Raw genomic sequence first — 17835 nt, forward strand, 5'->3', positions numbered from 1 at the left:
GTTTTGATAAATTTGATGTGTTGCCTGGGTTACTTAAAAAAAGTTTGAAAAACCCTGACAGTCAACAAACACAACTTTTATTAAATAAAACAGAATAGTGAATAAAGTACATATCACAACCGTTTCTGCCATGAACATGACCCAAGAGCAGACATGGTGTTAAAAATGAAACACTAATAAAACTAACACTGACTGAATCACTATTCCTTGTTTAGCATGTTTAGTTAGCGCCAGTAATGAAACTGTTTGGAAGCAACTCTGTTTACAATCTATATTCGGGCGGCACGGTGGCTAAGTCAGTAGCACTGTCGCCTCACAGCAAGAAGGTCCTTGGTTCGATCCCCAGGTGGGGCGGTCCGGGTCCTTTCTATGCGAAGTTTGCATGTTCTCCCCGTGTCTGTGTGGGTTTACTCCGGGTGCTCCGGTTTCCTCCCACAGTCCAAAGACATGCAAGTGAGGTGAATTGGAGACACTAAATTGTCCATGATTGTGTTGGATATAACCTTGTGTACTTATGAATCTTGTGTAATGAGTAACTACGTTCCTGTCATGGATGTAACCAATGTGTAAAACATGACGTTAAAATACTAATAAACAAACAAACAAACAAACAAACTATATTCTGGATTCTGAACTGGTTCTGTTCACCGTTTTTCTGTTTATCTTACTGTACTGTATCTTACTCTACATCACTGCTAAGTTCTCTGCATTACACTGTTTTTCATTTTAATATGTTCTTAAATGCTTGTGAGTGACCGTCGGCAGTGACTGTCTTGTTTTTTTTTACTTTTATTTATTTTGGAAGAAATTATGACCCTGGTGGTTATTATTTCTAGTCCTTTAAAGCCTGAACTCCTTATTTAATGAAGACTGGTTAAAGCCCAGTAAGCACTCTCGAGAAGTGTTTTATCCCAGACTGATCTGCACTTGATCAGGAATATAATGGACTCATTTATAGACGCTGAACACACAGAGCTTTCAGACGTCCCCTCTGCGTCTGCCTTTCATCAAGTAGCTGCTCTCTCTCTCTCTCTCTCTCTCTCTCTCTCTCTCTCTCTCTCTCACTCACTCTCTCTCTCTCTCTCTCTCTCTCTCTCTCTCTGTTTAATGATCCACATGAAATCAGGCTCTGCAAAAGTACTTCAGCCTTCAGAATCGACGGATTATCTGTTAATCTATCGGGTCAGAAAATCCCGAACAGAAGAAGAAGAAAGTAGAGAAAGATAAGAGTGAGCGCACGTAGAAACATAGAAAATGCAGCTGAAATGAAGACCTCGGTTTTATTAGCTTGTGTTCTAGCCTGGAATGCTTTGGGGCGTAGGCTGAATGAATCCCTGTTTGTCCAGACATCTTATAGCCTCGCTGATTGGTGCAGACGAGTACATAAACACTAACGGTCTGCAGCTGTGTTTAGCATTTCCTGTGCTCAGGAAATCACATTACAGCTCATTGCAAGTCACAACTGGGTGATACAGAAGGACAATATTTGAGAAATGGTTCTTGAGTGGTTCCCCCCTTAAAACCTTGAACTTCCTGCTAAGTACCTTCTAAATAAACATCATCAGCTTTGTAAAGTGATATCCTAATCCATTAAATACACACAGACACACACAGGGGAATGCACTAGGAATAGTCGTGTTTACCTGATGAGTGGGTGCCCCACAGCAACATGGATCCTGGTGGCCTGGTTTCAGTCCTTCCCCCTGGCCCCTGTCTATAAGAAGTAAAATTCTTGTAATATTTCTGTATTTTCCCTTTTCTCCCAATCTAGTCATATCCAGTTCCCCAATTGTATCTCCTTTATACTGTTTTTCTCAAGGAAAGTGATCGTTCACACAGGGATCAGAGTCGATCATTCATCTCTGTACAGGCACCACCGACCAGCCGGCAGAGGCCGCTATTGCAGCAGCAATGAGGAATCCTTCCGGTCTGCCCACCCTCAGACACAGCCAGTCATGTCTGTGTAAGCGTCCGGCTAATAGCAGAGCTGAGATTTGAGCTTTTGATTTCAGCAGTGGTGGGCTATTGTGTTTTACCGCTGAGCCAACCGAGCACCCTGATAACTGTTACATCAGTTTTCTCTGATGTAACTGATGTATTACAGGGTTGATCTGACACTGAGTGTGGGATATTGTACTGTGTGTCGTATGAAATCAGACAAGACATGTAATAAACCTACAGAATCACTAATCTGAACAGTGTAAAACATGAGTGAGTTGAGTGAAATGTACAAACAAGTAACACTTACAAGTTCCTACACGTTCCTTCTGTTCACAGGCTGGAAAGGATGCTGCATCACAATGCACAAAATAGCATGTCACTTTGTAATTACTGTTGTACTGTAATAACGTTTATGTACACTGTATGGCCAAAAGTGTTTGGACACTTGACCATGAGCTTGTTGGACATCCCCTTTTGAAAACAAATGCTGTTAAAATAGAGTGACCTCTATGTGATCTTTTCAGCTATAACAACAGCCACACTTCTATGAAGGCTTCTCACAAGGCTTTGAAATACAGTATGTCTGTGGGAATTTGTGCCCATTCTGTCAAAGAGCATTTGTATGGCTGGTCACTGATATTGGTCAAGAAAATCTTAATTGATGTTCCAGTTCATTCCAAAGCTGTTCAGTGGGGCTGAGGTCAGGGTTCTGTGCAGGACACACACATGTCTTTAAAGATCTTGCTTTGTGCACAGGGGCACAGTCATGCCGGAACAGGAAAGGGCCTTCCCTAAACTGTTGCTGCCAAGTTGGAGGCATGTAATTTCCTTTATATAATTGATTTATTACACATGTTAGTACTTGTTCGGGCTGAAATGCATGAATTCAGAAATCAGAAGGGGTGTCCCATTACTTCTCAATACTTCTACTTTCATAAAGTAGGGATGTAACGATACACTCTACTCGCGATGCGATACGATTCACGATACTGGGTTCACGATACGATTTTTTCCAGTGCCCTCTGCTGTTTAAAGTGAATATCGATTCATCTAAATGAATAACCGATTCGAATCGTGGCACATGTGCACCGATTTTTAACTGTCTTGTGGTGCATCGTTACATCCCCATCATATAGTGTATAGTCAGGCAATGGAATTAAATGACGCTTATTTAAGCACAACGCTGGACAGATCTAGACTGGTGCTTAATGGACACACTTGTATTTGCCGCTGAAACAGTGCCTCCTACTGTCTGGTTGAGACACCAGCACAAGTGGTCACCGAATAAACAGAAAATAAAGAAATAAAATGTTCATCAAAGCAAATCACATGTTCAGTTGTGAGTCTAATTAGTCTCTTCCTCTCTCTCGATTCTGTCTGCAGTCTCAACGTGTATAACCACGTGTAAGAAGGTAGCCCCGCCCCCTGTCCCGCCCCGCACCGCCACCTCCAAGCCCTTCATCTCGGTGACCGTACAGAGCAGCACCGAGTCGGCACAGGACGGATACCTAGACGGCCACGAGCGCAAGAACCATAACGACAGCAACTCTTCAGACAGCAGCCTGACCAAAGGGTCACGACCCCACACCTCTGCGCTCACTTCTCGTGACACGCAGGTTCCAGCAGCTGTGGTGCTTTCACCTGACTCCTCTCGGGAGCTGCAGAATGAGCCGCTAAAAACAGGAAACACTTTGGCAGCGGACGAGCCCAGGACGGAGCCCGTACCTCGCCGCAAGCTCTCCTCTATCGGAATACAGGTGGGTGGAAGAGGTGCACGACAGGGTATAGATCTCCTCTGTCAGGGTCGTGGTCGGCAGCAGTAGAGAAGCTACACCTGGGAAATGAATATGTTAGTATAAAGGCATTCTGATGAACTAGAAGTCTTAAATTCAGTTTTTTTTCCCTGTATATTCATACTTAGAGACGTGATTTGTCCATGTCCGTACATGTCATACCTACTAGCTACCTTACATCTGTCATTTGTAAAAAAATAGGGATGAAACGATGCACCACAAGACAGTTAATGGGCGGCACGGTGGCTAAGTGGGTAGCACTGTCGCCTCACAGCAAGAAGGTCCTGGGTTCGATCCCCAGGTGGGGCGGCCCGGGTCCTTTCTGTGTGAAATTTGCATGTTCTCTCCATGTCTGTGTGGGTTTACTCCGGGTTCTCCGGTTTCTTCCCACAGTCCAAAGACATGCAAGTGAGGTTATTTGGAGATACAAAATTGTCCATGACTGTGTTTGATATAACCTTGTGAACTGATGAATCTTGTGTAATGAGTAACTACCTGTTCTGTCATGAGTGTAACCAAAGTGTAAAACATGATGTTAAAATCATAATAAACAACAACAAACAAGTGCAAATATGCCACAACTCAAATGGCTTGAGATGTAAAATTAATCGATATTGACTTTAAACAGCAGAGGGCACTGGCGCTATCCACCTCGCCTGGGTTACATCACTACACAGAGTTGCCAGGTTTGGTGATTTTCAGCCAAATTGGGCTTCATTCAAAATGGGTGAAAATGTAAAGGTTGCGGGGTGGTTAATGCTTCTGCCTGAAAATTTAGATATGCTAATATTCCTTAAGAAAACATGTAAATTTCAAGCTTGGAAGGAGCACAGGCAAAGCCTTAGTTTATTTATGTGGTGATACTTTCTTTATTTGTATTAATTTATGTATTTAATGTGGGATTTGTTATAATTTTGATTTCAAGAGAAATGTGCAGCATTGTTTTGCATATTTTGTATTTACCTCAGAAATAAAAGGGCATTTATTATTTAGATAAATAAAAGATAAGCACAAATACAGTTTTTTAGGAGTAAGTATTACATAATAAAAGGAAACTCATTTGTCTTCAATTTCATTTTGTTAAAAAAATTGGGCAATCGCATAGTGGGTAGAGTGTATCATTCCATCCTTAGTAACAAAGCAAAACAAGTAAACTCTGAATTGAGAGTAGAGAACATGCTGTTTTACTGCTTTAACGGCAAATGCTACCAGACCCATGATAACTCATCTAAGTAGTTTAGTGACATCTGCTGGTAAAGCAGTGAAACTGCGTGTTCTAATTATATTACTGTTTGCTAGTAAATGATAGAAGCTTTAAATGAAATGAATGCTCATAGATGTTTCACTCTGTTGCATAATACTAGGTGGACTGCATCCAGGAAATTCAGAATAGAGTTGAGACACCGCCATTGTCCAAATTCCAGTCTATTGGAGTGCAAGTGGAGGACGGCTGGACGTGAGTACTTCCTTGCTGTTTTCCCCTTCCTGTTTCCTGCAGTACAACAGAAGTAATCTTTAAGATATGAATATTTCAAAATCTGTTTGTTTTCATTTGTATTTTAAAGCAGATAGTTTCACTTCGGTCATGTGCCGGCCCTGCAATGTCCCAACATCAATTTATAATCAGGGCAGTAATAGCTCAGCGGTTGAGATACTGAATTAGTAATCATAACCCATATGTCCCTGTGATGATTAGTAATCATAGCGACAGTGGTAGCCTAGTGGGTAGAGCTTGATCTATCAACCGGAAGATTGGCGGTTCAAATCCAAGCTCTGCTATTCAGCCACTGTTGGGTCCTTGAGCAAGGCCCTTAAGCCTGTCTGCTCCAGGGACGCCGTACGATGGCTGACCCTGCGCTCTGACCCCAGCTTTCAAACAAGCTGGAATATGCGAAGAAAGATTTCATTGTTTTGTACATCTGTATATGTATATATGACAAATAAAGGATATCTTGTGTCTTAAGATTGCTGGTTCAAGCCCCACCACTGCCATGTTGCCAGTGTTTGGCTCTTGAAGCGGTTTGTGCTCAGTTGTTGGAATTGTATTCGATCTCAGTGGATAAAAGTGTCTACTAAATGTCACAAATGTAAATAAGCTGCTCGCTTACCAGATAGACCAGCATCTTTACTTTTTACTTCAGTCTTCTTAATTTTATTTAAAAAGCAAAATATTTAAATTTTTTCATTTGAACCTGTAAAAATAAAAAGCGGAAGTTCTAAAAAAAAAAAATTAAAAAAAAAAAATTAACCAGATTTTAAAGGGCCATTAAGATGCCGTATTTAGTTGACTGTTATGTGTTTGTAATTCTGTATACAGTTTTCAAGTCATAAAGACTAGAATTAAAAAGCAGTACTACAGGCAGCATTTCTGACCGAGACTCCTCCAGCTTCCTGCCAGCTGCTTCTCCTCAGCTGGTTCCTCCGCCTGCTGAAATCGTTCGTCTCTAAATCAGCACTTTTCCTGTCAGGATTTCAGAGCTGTGTTTCCTGCTGTGTGCAGAAACCAGATGTTTCAGACTGAATAGATTCTCTTATAAGACTGTAATTCATTTGGATAATTAAATACAACCTCACTGCTGAGGAAAACGTACTCCAATGGGATTCGGTTTTTGGATGCGTGTCTGTTCAATAACGTAAAAAAATACATTCAACGTATATAAAGAATTTGAACTGAGCAGGAATGTTGGAGGACCTTGGTGGTCTTGGTTTTACATCTTGAAATGAGGGCGACACGGTGGCTAAGTGGGTAGCACTGTCGCCTCACAGCAAGAAGGTCCTGGGTTCGATCCCCAGGTGGGGTGGTCCGGATCCTTTCTGTGGAGTTTCCTCCCACACTCCAAAGACATGCAGTCAGGTTAATTGGAGATACAAAATTGTCCATGACTGTGTTCGAAATAAACTTGTGAACTGATGAATCTTGTGTAATGAGTAACTACCGTTCCTGTCATGAATGTAAGTGTAAAACATGACGTTAAAATCCTAATAAACAAACATCTTGATATGAAATGTCATTCCAGGCAAAGACAACCTTTTGAGTCAACAAAAAAAAATCACTGAAAGTGGCCAAAAGTCTTAGGACACCAGTCCATGAGCTTGTTGGACGTCTCATTTTAAAAACAAACCGGCACCGGCAATCTTGTTCTCCTCCATCAGACACAACCACCCAGTCAGGCTGATTGTGTATCAGACCGCTGCAATGTAATTTTATCTAGCACCAGCTGACCTTGTTTAAAATTAATTCATGCCTTAGTTACACTGTGAACTAATAAATCAAATAAAGTAAAGTAGTCTGGATCTGGGCGCTCGGATGGCACAGTGATCTAACACACTAGCACATCACTGAAGTGTGTTTTAACTCAGAAGTTTGAATCTCGGCAGAGTAACCAACCTGGCCTTGAGCCACACCAACAATTGGCCGAGTTTAAGGCAGGAAACGTGATACAGCTCTGTGTGGGAATTCAACACTGGCAGGTGATAAGAAGTGGCCTCAAATTGTACACATGTTGGGAGGGGGGTGATCCGGTTCTCCTTTTTTCAGATCAGATTGGGCATTGTGCAAGCAGCAGTGGATTCACAACCAGCAATTCAGTCTGAATCATTGAGTTTGAGATGTGCATGAAGAGCTTAGTGTCCCACAGTGAGAGCCATCATCTCCAAATGGAGAAAACTTGCAACAGTAGTGACTCTTTCCAGAAGTGGCCAGCCAGCTGACCAAAATCTGCCCAACAATGCATCAGTGAGTCATCTAGGACAGTGGTCCCCAACCACCGGTCCGTGGGTCATTTATTACCAGGCCGCACAGAAAAACTAAATAATTAGAGATCGCTACATCAGCAATGAAAACACTGCTTCCATTTCCAACACACTGGTGTTTATCATCTCATGTCACCCCCAGGTGGAAGCAGCGTCTCGTTGCAGTGAAAAAAGCTTATTGGTGAGCAGTATAGTTATTCTGTTTTGAACCCCACAAAATGACCCAGAACAACATCTACTGAACCTTAGATAAAGCCAGCCCTCATGGTTTTACAATTTAAAGGTGGCTGGGCAAAAGATTTGATCTGTGGGAAAGTTACAAGTGAGAGGAATATTATGACTTTGGGATAAAGTTCTGTGTACTGCTGAGTTAAAGTTCTCTCAACATCTCACTAATGCTGTGTGCTAACAGTGAGATACTTCACACGTCTCTTTTGCATCTGTTTTTAGACTCAGCCGCTCCAGTAGTATGGCATCAAAGCAAGAAACGGACTCAGACACACAAGATCTCTCTCTCAACTCCGTCACGACCGTCACCTCCAGCAACTCTTCCAGACCCATCGAGAAAAAAGTCATGGTCAACAGCTCAAGCCAATCGGTTGATTTCGCCGCCCAAAGCTCCCTCGATAACGGTAGCCACGACGATGAAGTTGTGACGACCAGCGGGCCCTCCCGCCAGCTCCTCACCAATCGCTCGACAACACGGAGCAGCTCTTCATCCTTTTCAGAGAGTTTAGACCCCGCCCTGGATCCCTCCTCCCTGCCTCCACCTGACCCGTGGCTGGAAAGCGGCAACGGGACGGGGAACGGAGGCGGCACGCACGTGTCGACGGGTGGCGTGCCGGCCTGCCGACGGGATGGCCATTGGTTCCTAAAGCTCTTGCAGGCGGAAACGGCACGGATGGAGGGCTGGTGCAAACAGATGGAGGATGAGACCAAAGAGCGCCAGCTTTCAGAAGAGGGTAAGTGTGCACGTATCTGTGTGTGTATACGCAGCCGCTGATGACACAAATAACCGCACTCTAGTACAACATTAACCTGATGACTGCATCCCTGTCAGGGTCACGGTGAGTCCAGTGCCACTGGAAAACACTGAGTGCAATACAGAAACCCAGCATGTCACATGGCGGGCCACACTTAACGGTGTTTTCGACGCAACCCACACTTACATTGGGAGAGTATGCAGAGCTCCTCACAGGGCACTTTGGTGGCACAGCCTAAGTATATGCAAGTCCACCAGTGCTGAGAAGAGCCAACTCTTGAGATTTGACTCTTGAGTTTGTGTACTCTTTGTGCCACTGACCTGGGATAGGGAATCACTTCCTTGCTGGTAAAACAGTGACCCCTGCTGTCTGGTTGAGGCGCTGCACGGGCCAGTGTTAAGATCCCAGGTGCTTGTCCTCCTCCACCAGTAAAGTGAATAGGAGAATTAAGCATATCCAAAAATTGAGAAATTAAAGGGAAAAAAAACGACAGTGGCCAGAGATGTATGCTATTGGCTGGCCGCCACCAACAAAAAAGCCGTTTGCCTATGCATTTTGGTAGGGCTGATTGAAGTGATTCCTCATTACTGCTGCAGTTAGAGTCTACTGGCTGCCCAGAGGCACCTGCACAGAGATGGTGAATAACAGTGAATTACTTTGCACCCGTGACCCTGACCAGGATAAAGCAAGTGATGAAAACTGTAGAGCTGAGGTGTATGGTTTTTTTTCTTTATCAGATTCCAGACATGCATGTACAATGCTGATTGAATTATTGTCCGAATAGATTATTAGTTTGATCAGGCAGCTGGAGACAGAGCTGGAACATGATTGGTACACAGTGGATGCTGTTGCTGATGGTTACCATGTTGTTGAATGAGAATTTGTCTGTAATCATGGTTTGTTCTTTCTCTCTGGTGTGTAGTTCTGGGTAAAGTGCGCAGTGCCGTGGGTAGCGCTCAGCTCCTCATGTCTCAGAAGTTTCAGCAGTTTCGAGGGCTCTGTGAACAAAATGTGGTGAGTCACATGTTCTATCTTACCCTCCTTTCCACACACTGTTTCTGAATTTTTTGTTTTTTTTCTTATCTCCAAATTCATTCTCTAATTCGTGATTGTGAGAAATGAAAGAGCAGCATCACTACACACAACCTCTGACACAATTCATGTCCAATTCGGAATTTTTGGATGTAGCGTGGACAACCAGTGTCGCTAAACTACATACTTTGTACTGCATGTGAAAAAAATTCTTACATACTTACTGATTTCATCAGCGCGGTACAATGACCAAACCTCTATGACTCGAATGACCACAATTCAACATGTTATTGGAGTAGGGCGGCACAGTGGCACAGTACTGAGTACTGCTGTCACAGAAAAACAATGACAAAATATTTCATCCATACAGATTGTCCTAGGTATTTGAAAGTGTGCTACACTGCCCTCTTGTGTACGAACATGTACATAGCCAAATTGAGCTGGAATGGCAATAAACAAAAACGAAGAAAGAAAGACTGGAGCCTCCATAATTGCTAACGTTGATTGTTAGCAGATTAGAAACATCCATGCAGTACAAAATAAAGCATTCATTGCTTTAAAAATACTCCAACGTTTTTAAACCTAATCATTTATCTAATGCATTATACTGTGACGTGTGCACCGGTGGGAGAGCGTGATGACCTCGGCCCACCTTGATCAAGAGAGAGAGAGATAAGCTCCAACTGACTACGACTGGATTGGGTGAAAAAGGGGAAAAATCTCACTGACCAGAAACTAATAATAAAACAATAAATAAAATAATGATAAAGGGAAAGTAATAGTAATAATAATTTTGTGGTAACAATTATAATAAAAAATTAAAATATTTACAGTGATAAATAACATTTATATAATTGTAAATCTAGTCAAAGAACCAGGCAAAATATAACAAATAACAAAATTTCCTCTTCTGATATTACACTACTGATAAATACATACATCTGAGATAAATGGCAAACCTATTGGAACACACTCACCACAAACAAACTTCAAGAGATTCACCCATGTCAACAAGAAGCCAAGGACACACCAAGGAAGGCGTTCTGATTTATACACGCTAGATGTAGAATAACCCACCATCATCTGAAGAAAGGATAAAATCCCCCAACCCACCCATCATGATAAAGCACCTCCTAATAGAATGCTCTAAATACGTTGAAGATAGGTAACAGCTTCTCATACCTGGACCCAAAATAGAAATCCTTACCCAGAAAAAAACAAGATCAGTACTAACGTATTTTGCAGCCATAAAGTTGATTTAAAGTTGAGGGAAATAATAAACCATAATACCTAACATGCTGTGAGTGGCACAAAAAAGTGCTGAACATGGCATTAAATCCAAATAAAATAAACAAATATAATCACATATTTAAAAACACTGTATATACATTATATAAACTACTCTAAGGTAGTTTGTGATATCACAGCTTCTCATTAATTCCTCCCTCTTTCTGCTTTCTCTCTGCAGAATGTGAACACTAACCCCAGACCTACAGCTCAGGATTTGGCAGGATTCTGGGACCTCCTGCAGCTCTCGATAGAAGACATCAGTCTCAAGTTTGATGAACTCTACCAACTTAAAGCTAACGAGTGGAAAGCAGACAGAGAATTACCAGACAAACAGGTACACATTAAAGCAACATCTCACACATGCATGACATTCATGCAGGCCAGGGCACCAGAATATTTTGAAATTGTGACCATCAAAGGGATCTTTGCCACCTTAGGGAATTTTAGACAATTTGGTTTTGTTGAGTAAGTTACATTTGAGGTAGAGTCCTGCAGAAGCTAATAAGCTTGTAACTGCCAACAACAACTTTCTATTAAGTAAGTTCACACATGTCTAAGGGGTTGGTGATAGTCTGCAGCCTCCTCAGCCTGAGTTTGCTGGTGCAAACTGAAGAGGGTTTATAGTGGGGAACCAGAAAATACTAGATTAGGGGAAAAAAAGCAATGGTGCTGTCGGTCAGCCGGGCTTTTACACAGACGGGATTAGCTGTGACGGAGGAGGGATGGCCGAAGCCCTGCAAGGAATTGATGCCCTGTTGATGGTATTCATGCCTTGCGTTCGGCATTTTCCAATGGAACTTTTGAGCTATCAGATCTCTTCAAGGCGGCATGGTGGCTCACTGGGTAGCACTGTCACTTCACAGCAAGAAGGTCCTGGGTTTGATTTCCAGGTGGAGTGGTCTGGGTCCTTTCTGTGTGAGGTTTTTATGTTCAACCTATGTCTGTGTGGGATTCCTTTGGAGGCTCCGGTGTCCTCCCACAGTCCAAAGACATGCAAGTGAGGTGAATTGGAGATACAAAATTGTCCATGACTGTGTTTGACATTAAAAGACTTGACCTGGTGCCCAGGTGGCGCAGCGGGATATTTCGCCAAGATACTGAATGCAGCAGATACTAACTGGCCACCGTATCTGCAGGGTGGGGACCGGACTATGTGTGGGTGGCACTTCATACGTTGTGTAGGGACCCTGATTGGTGGAAGAGACGCCTGTGCAGAATGCATGGGCAAAAGAGGAGGGCTCTGCACGTGTCGGACGAGGCGTGTACAGCGACGTGCTCTCCTCGGATGCAATCGGGTATCCCTCAGCAGCGGAAGACAAATTGAGTGCTCTAAATCGAGAGGAAAATGGGGAGAAAATGCATTCAAATGTAACCAAAGAGTGTAAAACATGACGTTAAAATCCTAAATAAAATAATCCTACATAAAATCTGATCTTTATGGTGATCAGAACACCATATATTTTTACTTCCTTATATTTTTTTATTATTATAATGTGTAGGAGACCAAGAAGCAGACGCCTCCTGTGTCAAAGAAACCTGGAAAGAGCATGGCAGCACCGAGCCGGGAGAAAGGCAGCGAGGCAGCAGATAAGCAGAGACAAGAAGCACGCAAGAGGCTGATGGCAGCCAAGAGAGCCCAGTCGGTTAAACAGAACTCGGCCACAGAGAGCGCAGACAGCATCGAGATCTACGTCCCTGAGGCTCAGACCCGCCTCTGAAAGGCAAACAACTGAAGGAAACAGATGAATGAGGGAGCATTCAGGCACTACACTCATTCGCTCCAGAATAAAATGCAAAATGCTTCATTCTTCTGACTACCTAGAATCAGAAGTAAAATTCTAGATTATGGACAAGACACACAAAGAACTTCTCTGTTTTCAGAGACTGCCAAGGAAATCCTCACAAAGACTCGATTAGAAGTATGTTATTCCTAATAATTATTATTATTGGTATAATGATGCAATTGTTATTGATAACGATCACCTAAATTCTTTTTTAGACTGTTTTAAATGTTCTAATATCTTGGATAAGAGGTCTAAAGTTAATAATGTAGCTTGGTTTATCTCCCCACCACGCCCCATTTCCCATGTGATTATACAACACCTCCACACGGCCCAACATTCAGAGGATTTCGTCCTGTGTGCCGCCTCTGAAACTTTTGTCTTCCTATTTATTTGGTCATTTAATTTCAGCATATTTCACCTTCTTTACCATGATTGAAAGAAAGAAGTCTTTTGTTTCTCTTTTTTATTTGTTGATTGTCCTCAGACGCCTGTTAAAACATGAAACAAACACACAGTTTTTACTTCTTTCCACTGTTAAAAATCAACAATTAATAATAAATCATTCCATCCTCATTACAAAGAAATGCGAAGTGACTTACGATGTGACTGAATACAATGCAAGCATTTGAAGGTGAAGGGCCTTGCTCAGGGACCCAATAGTGGCAACTTGGCAGTAGCTTGAACCAAGGACCTTCCGATTACTCATCAATTAACCTTAACCAATGAGCTGTCACTGCCTAATTATTGGTAGACGTGATCAGTGTTCCAGGGTGGGGTTAGAAAAATTGTGGACGTCAGACTCACTTGAGCTTAACTATTGAATGACATTCCAGTTTAGTTTAAGACTAGGCTTAATCCACACCCTGGGAATTTTGGAACAATGCTTGTCTGCAGTTTTGGTCCTGTTGTTGACAAGTCGGGTACTAATATAGATCCAGGTTCAAGTTAAAGATAAAGTACAATTTATATTCCTAGTTTTTAGCTCATGTTTGGTTTATGTAGCTTTCCAGTCAGACAGATGCAGCTTTGAAATGTTCAGATCAGAGCTTTGAGATTCTGTAGCGTAGCTTCTCACACGATGCATTTTAGATCGCCTTTAACTACATTTTCCCAGAGCGTTTGTTTCTTAAATTCTCTCCCGCTTGCACATCCCATTGCTGTATGAGGTGGGCTGCATTCGAGCATCCAGTCTTGGCTCGTCAAGTCCCCGGCATCTGCACCGGCCATCTGTGGGGAAAAAACTGTATTGTTTCCAGAGGGTCCTGTGTGTTTCTCCACTATTCCTGCCAGTGTCACAACCACACAGCAGGAGTTACAGTTGCAGCGGCAGTAAGAACAAACCCTGTTCAACCTTTCCCAGGCCAGCAGCACAGCTAATATTCAAACTCTCTGACTGCCCCTCCACCTGAGCACCTTGTAGCAGTTGTATTGTTTTTTTGACTGAATTATTTTGTCTCTGAGCAGTTTTCGTAGGCATGGCAGAGCAGAATCAGTACACGTTACATCAGTTTTGGCATATCAGCACAATATAGCAGTTTCTAGTGAAGTCAGTGTTTAGAAGTTGTTTTTCAAGTATCACAGAAATAACTGTGCCAGCTTCATCTCTCTCGACATGCTCCAGCATTACATTTGAACATGGAACAAATCAATGTGGTCCGTCATTTACATTTACATTTTCAGCATTTAACAGACGCTTTTATCCAAAAATGACTTACGGTATACAGTTTAAGCAACTGAGGGTTAAGGACCTGCTCAAGGACCTGCTCAAGGGCCCAACAGTGGCAACCTGGGGTTTGAACCAGCAAATCTCTGCTTACTAGTCCAGTACCTTAACCACTAGGCTACAACTGCTTTGGTCTTGGTCATTTAAAGGTCATTTAAAATCACCTCATGTTTACTACCCCAAACACAGATGCAAAGAAGCTCCTTCTGTTCTGATAAAGCCTAAAGTCACAGGCTTTGTTTTGTGGCTTTGTGGAGCACTTCTGTCCAAGCATAAACCATAAACCAGGCCTATGCAACAGATCCATGCATCTTTGTAAATACGGCATAGAATTCTGAGCTGAGCCAGAATCAGAACCGATGTTAACGTAGCGGCATGTAGAAGAAACACCAGTCTTAATGCTGTCTGGATGTTAAGATTTGATAGCAGATGATCAAAAATGTTCAGGTCAGTTTGAAACGTTGACTGTTTAAGTTATTGTTTTATGTTTTGTTTAATAGTATTAAAGCATTAGTGTCTAGTAAGGGGTGTTAGCGCCTGTCTAGGGAGATTTGAACACTACAGTGAACCATCATTTTTTATTTTCAAGCCATGTCATTCATTCACTGAAACTGTCTATTTAAAGAAACATCATTAAATTCTGTTCCTTTATACACAATTGTTAGGTTGTCATTAATATTGTTTTGTTTAAAAGTTTTGCTCTTTTGTTCACCTGATTATGACAAAACAAGCTTGCATTTTGATGCGATATATATCTATATATATATATATCTATATATATATATATCTATATATATATATATATATATATATATATATATACCGACAAGGCATAACATTATGAATAGAATATAAACATTGTGAAGTGAATAACACTGATTATCTCTTCATCATGGCACCTGTTAGTGGGTGGGATATATTGAGCAGCAAGTGAACATTTTTATTATTATTATATTATTTAGTTGATGTTAGAAGCAGGAAAAATGTGCGATTTGAGCAAGTTTGACAAGAGCCAAACTGTGATGGCTAGACGACTAGGTCAGAGCATCTCCAAAGATGCAGCTCTTGTGGGGTGTTTCCGGTCTGCAGTGATCAATATCTATCAAAAGTGGTCCAAGGAAGAAACAGTGGTAAATCGGCGACAGGGTCAAGGCTCATTGATGCATGTGGGGAGCGAAGGCTGGTCTGTGTGGTCCGATTCAACAGACGAGCTACTATAGCTCAAATTGATGAAGTTAATGCTGGTTCTGATAGAAAGGTGTCACAATACACAGTGGTTCACAGTTGCAGGGCTGTTTTGGCAACTAAAGTGGGACCAACACAATATTAGGAAAGTGGTCATAATGTTATGCCTGATTGATATATATATACACATATATACATATCTGAGGTTGGTGTCCTGTTACTGCATTGCACCCAGTGACTCTGGGGAAACCAGAAACACTAAAAATGCAACTTAAATGCCCTGCTAGTACTGCCAAATAACGGCAACTTAGCAGTGGTGGAGTTTTTAAACCTGTGACCCACTGATCACAGTTTTAGCACCTGAACAGTTTTTGTATTCTGTTATTTTTGTTAAAACCACAAATTGATTGTTTTAGGATGCATTCAGAAGAGAAATTTGGTATTTTGGTGTTCTGTCACTATGGAACACACACAAGTGTTCTATTCACACACAAGTGTTTTGTTCTATTCCTGAATATGCATCAGTTATAAGTATTTTTCATATCTGTAAACAACTTAGGTTCATTCATCCATGCAGTATTCCATCATTCTGGAATGGCACTGCGTTCATTTTTCTTTGAATGGTTGACAGAAACTTCAGCTTCAGGTCCAGTGATTAGGCTTAAAAGACACGCTGACATTCCTGAGGGTTATGTCCGTTCACTCGGGTCACTGGCAGCAGGAAGCAGATAACACTTCTGGAACAAAATGACTTCAGGCTTGTAAACAGTCAGAAGTGATTCACACATTTTTAAGCCAAATAGCTGCATTTTGAGAACTTGCAGGTCTGTAGAATCAGAAAGTGACTTACTTTGTCCGGACACACCCAGTAATGCTCATGAATTGAATGCGAGAGTTCTCTCATATGCAATTTTAAGTAGGAAAGACCCATCCACTGCCCCCTGTAAACAGCACCATCACCCTACACAGACAAACATTCCGTACCAGTAAACGGTCGGGTGATTGGCTTCTTTTGTCTGTGCTGTTGTTTGTTAGCAAGGCTAGTGATGGCTCCCTTTGCTGTAGTGTGAATGGGACCTCCTTTCTCTGCCCTGCTCTGGCCCATTTGGTGCGGGGGTGAGTCGTTAACGCCTGCGGCTTTGTGTGCTGATGGCCTGCTGCTTAACCCTCAGCGGGGTTTAAAGCCATGTCTGACAAATCCCTGCCCAACTTCAAGTGACGTTTTTAAATCAGGTGGACTGATTTCATAATGAGCGTGCTTGTTCCGTGCCGGAGGCTGACTGAATAGAGCCGTCTGCAGGTTAGAACAACTCGTCAAACACGTAATGAGTGGAAATGATCATCTGCAGCTGTTTGGTCTTTTGTGTTGTCTTATACTGACATGGTAGCATTCCCAATAATGCCCTTAGGCAGTGGGAAAAATAGTAATAGCGGCACTTATGGTAAAGGAAACTAATTATTCACCCATTAACTATTAAATGTACCCATTCTACACTTTTATACTGTTACAAGTTATAGCAATGTCCAAGTGGGATCCGTATGCCTTGATGTTCTAAAAGTAAAGCACTGTTTAACAATTCAATCCAAATTCTCCCTTTGCTGTCCAACTGGGTTGAGATCTGGTGACCAAAAACCTTTGCAAATCATGTTTATACTCAACGAACCATTCAATCACTTCACTGTCAAGTCCTTCATGTTAATAAGCCAGTCAGTCAGAAAAATTGTGTATTGACCTTAAGCTGTTTTGGCCTGTACCGTTCTCTTGGTGTACAACACACATGCCACATGTGACATTAGAGACTTGCTTTTAATTATTGCTCTGGCCCAGTTTGGGAACCACCAACATGAAGTATACACTGATCAGCCATAACATTAAAACCACCTCCTTGTTTCTACACTCACTGTCCATTTTATCAGCTCCACTTACCATATAGAAGCACTTTGTAGTTCTACAATTACTGACTGTAGTCCATCTGTTTCTCTACATACCTTTTTAGCCTGCTTTCACCCTGTTCTGCAATGGTCAGGACCACCACAGAGTAGGTATTATTTGGGTGGTGGATGATTCTCAGCACTGCAGTGACACTGACATGGTGCTGCTGTGTTAGTGTGTGTTGTGCTGGTATGAGTGGATCAGACACAGCAGCACTGCTGGAGTTTTTAAATACCGTGTCCAATCACTGTCCACTCTGTTAGACACTCCTACCTAGTTGGTCCACCTTGTAGATGTAAAGTCAGAGACGATCGCTCATCTATTGATGCTGTTTGAGTTGGTCATCTTCTAGACCTTCATCAGAGGTCACAGGACGCTACCTACGGGTATTTTTGGTTGGTGGACTATTCTCAGTCCA

The 17835-nt window shown here is 42.1% G+C and overlaps 1 protein-coding gene across 5 annotated transcripts in view; it reads left to right on the plus strand.

Annotated features, from left to right (window-relative positions):
* dlgap4b (discs, large (Drosophila) homolog-associated protein 4b) overlaps positions 1-14957 on the plus strand; it is a 42842-nt gene extending 27885 nt beyond the window's left edge. For 3 of the 5 annotated variants that reach the window (XM_062997376.1, XM_062997375.1, XM_062997377.1), the window contains 6 exons: positions 3325-3698; positions 5099-5190; positions 7938-8449; positions 9393-9484; positions 10971-11126; positions 12292-14957. In XM_062997376.1, coding sequence (XP_062853446.1) covers positions 3325-3698; positions 5099-5190; positions 7938-8449; positions 9393-9484; positions 10971-11126; positions 12292-12510 — 1445 coding nt within the window. In that variant the 3' untranslated portion in view covers positions 12511-14957. Of the gene's footprint in view, positions 1-1223; positions 1230-3324; positions 3699-5098; positions 5191-7937; positions 8450-9392; positions 9485-10970; positions 11127-12291 lie in introns of all 5 variants that reach the window. The other 2 variants (XM_062997378.1, XM_062997379.1) reach the window with 2 other exon arrangements.
* Positions 14958-17835: the final 2878 nt, after the last annotated feature.

The sequence above is a fragment of the Trichomycterus rosablanca genome, chromosome 6 (genome assembly GCF_030014385.1).
Source record: "Trichomycterus rosablanca isolate fTriRos1 chromosome 6, fTriRos1.hap1, whole genome shotgun sequence".
In the NCBI taxonomy this organism is placed as follows: Eukaryota; Metazoa; Chordata; class Actinopteri; order Siluriformes; family Trichomycteridae; genus Trichomycterus; species Trichomycterus rosablanca.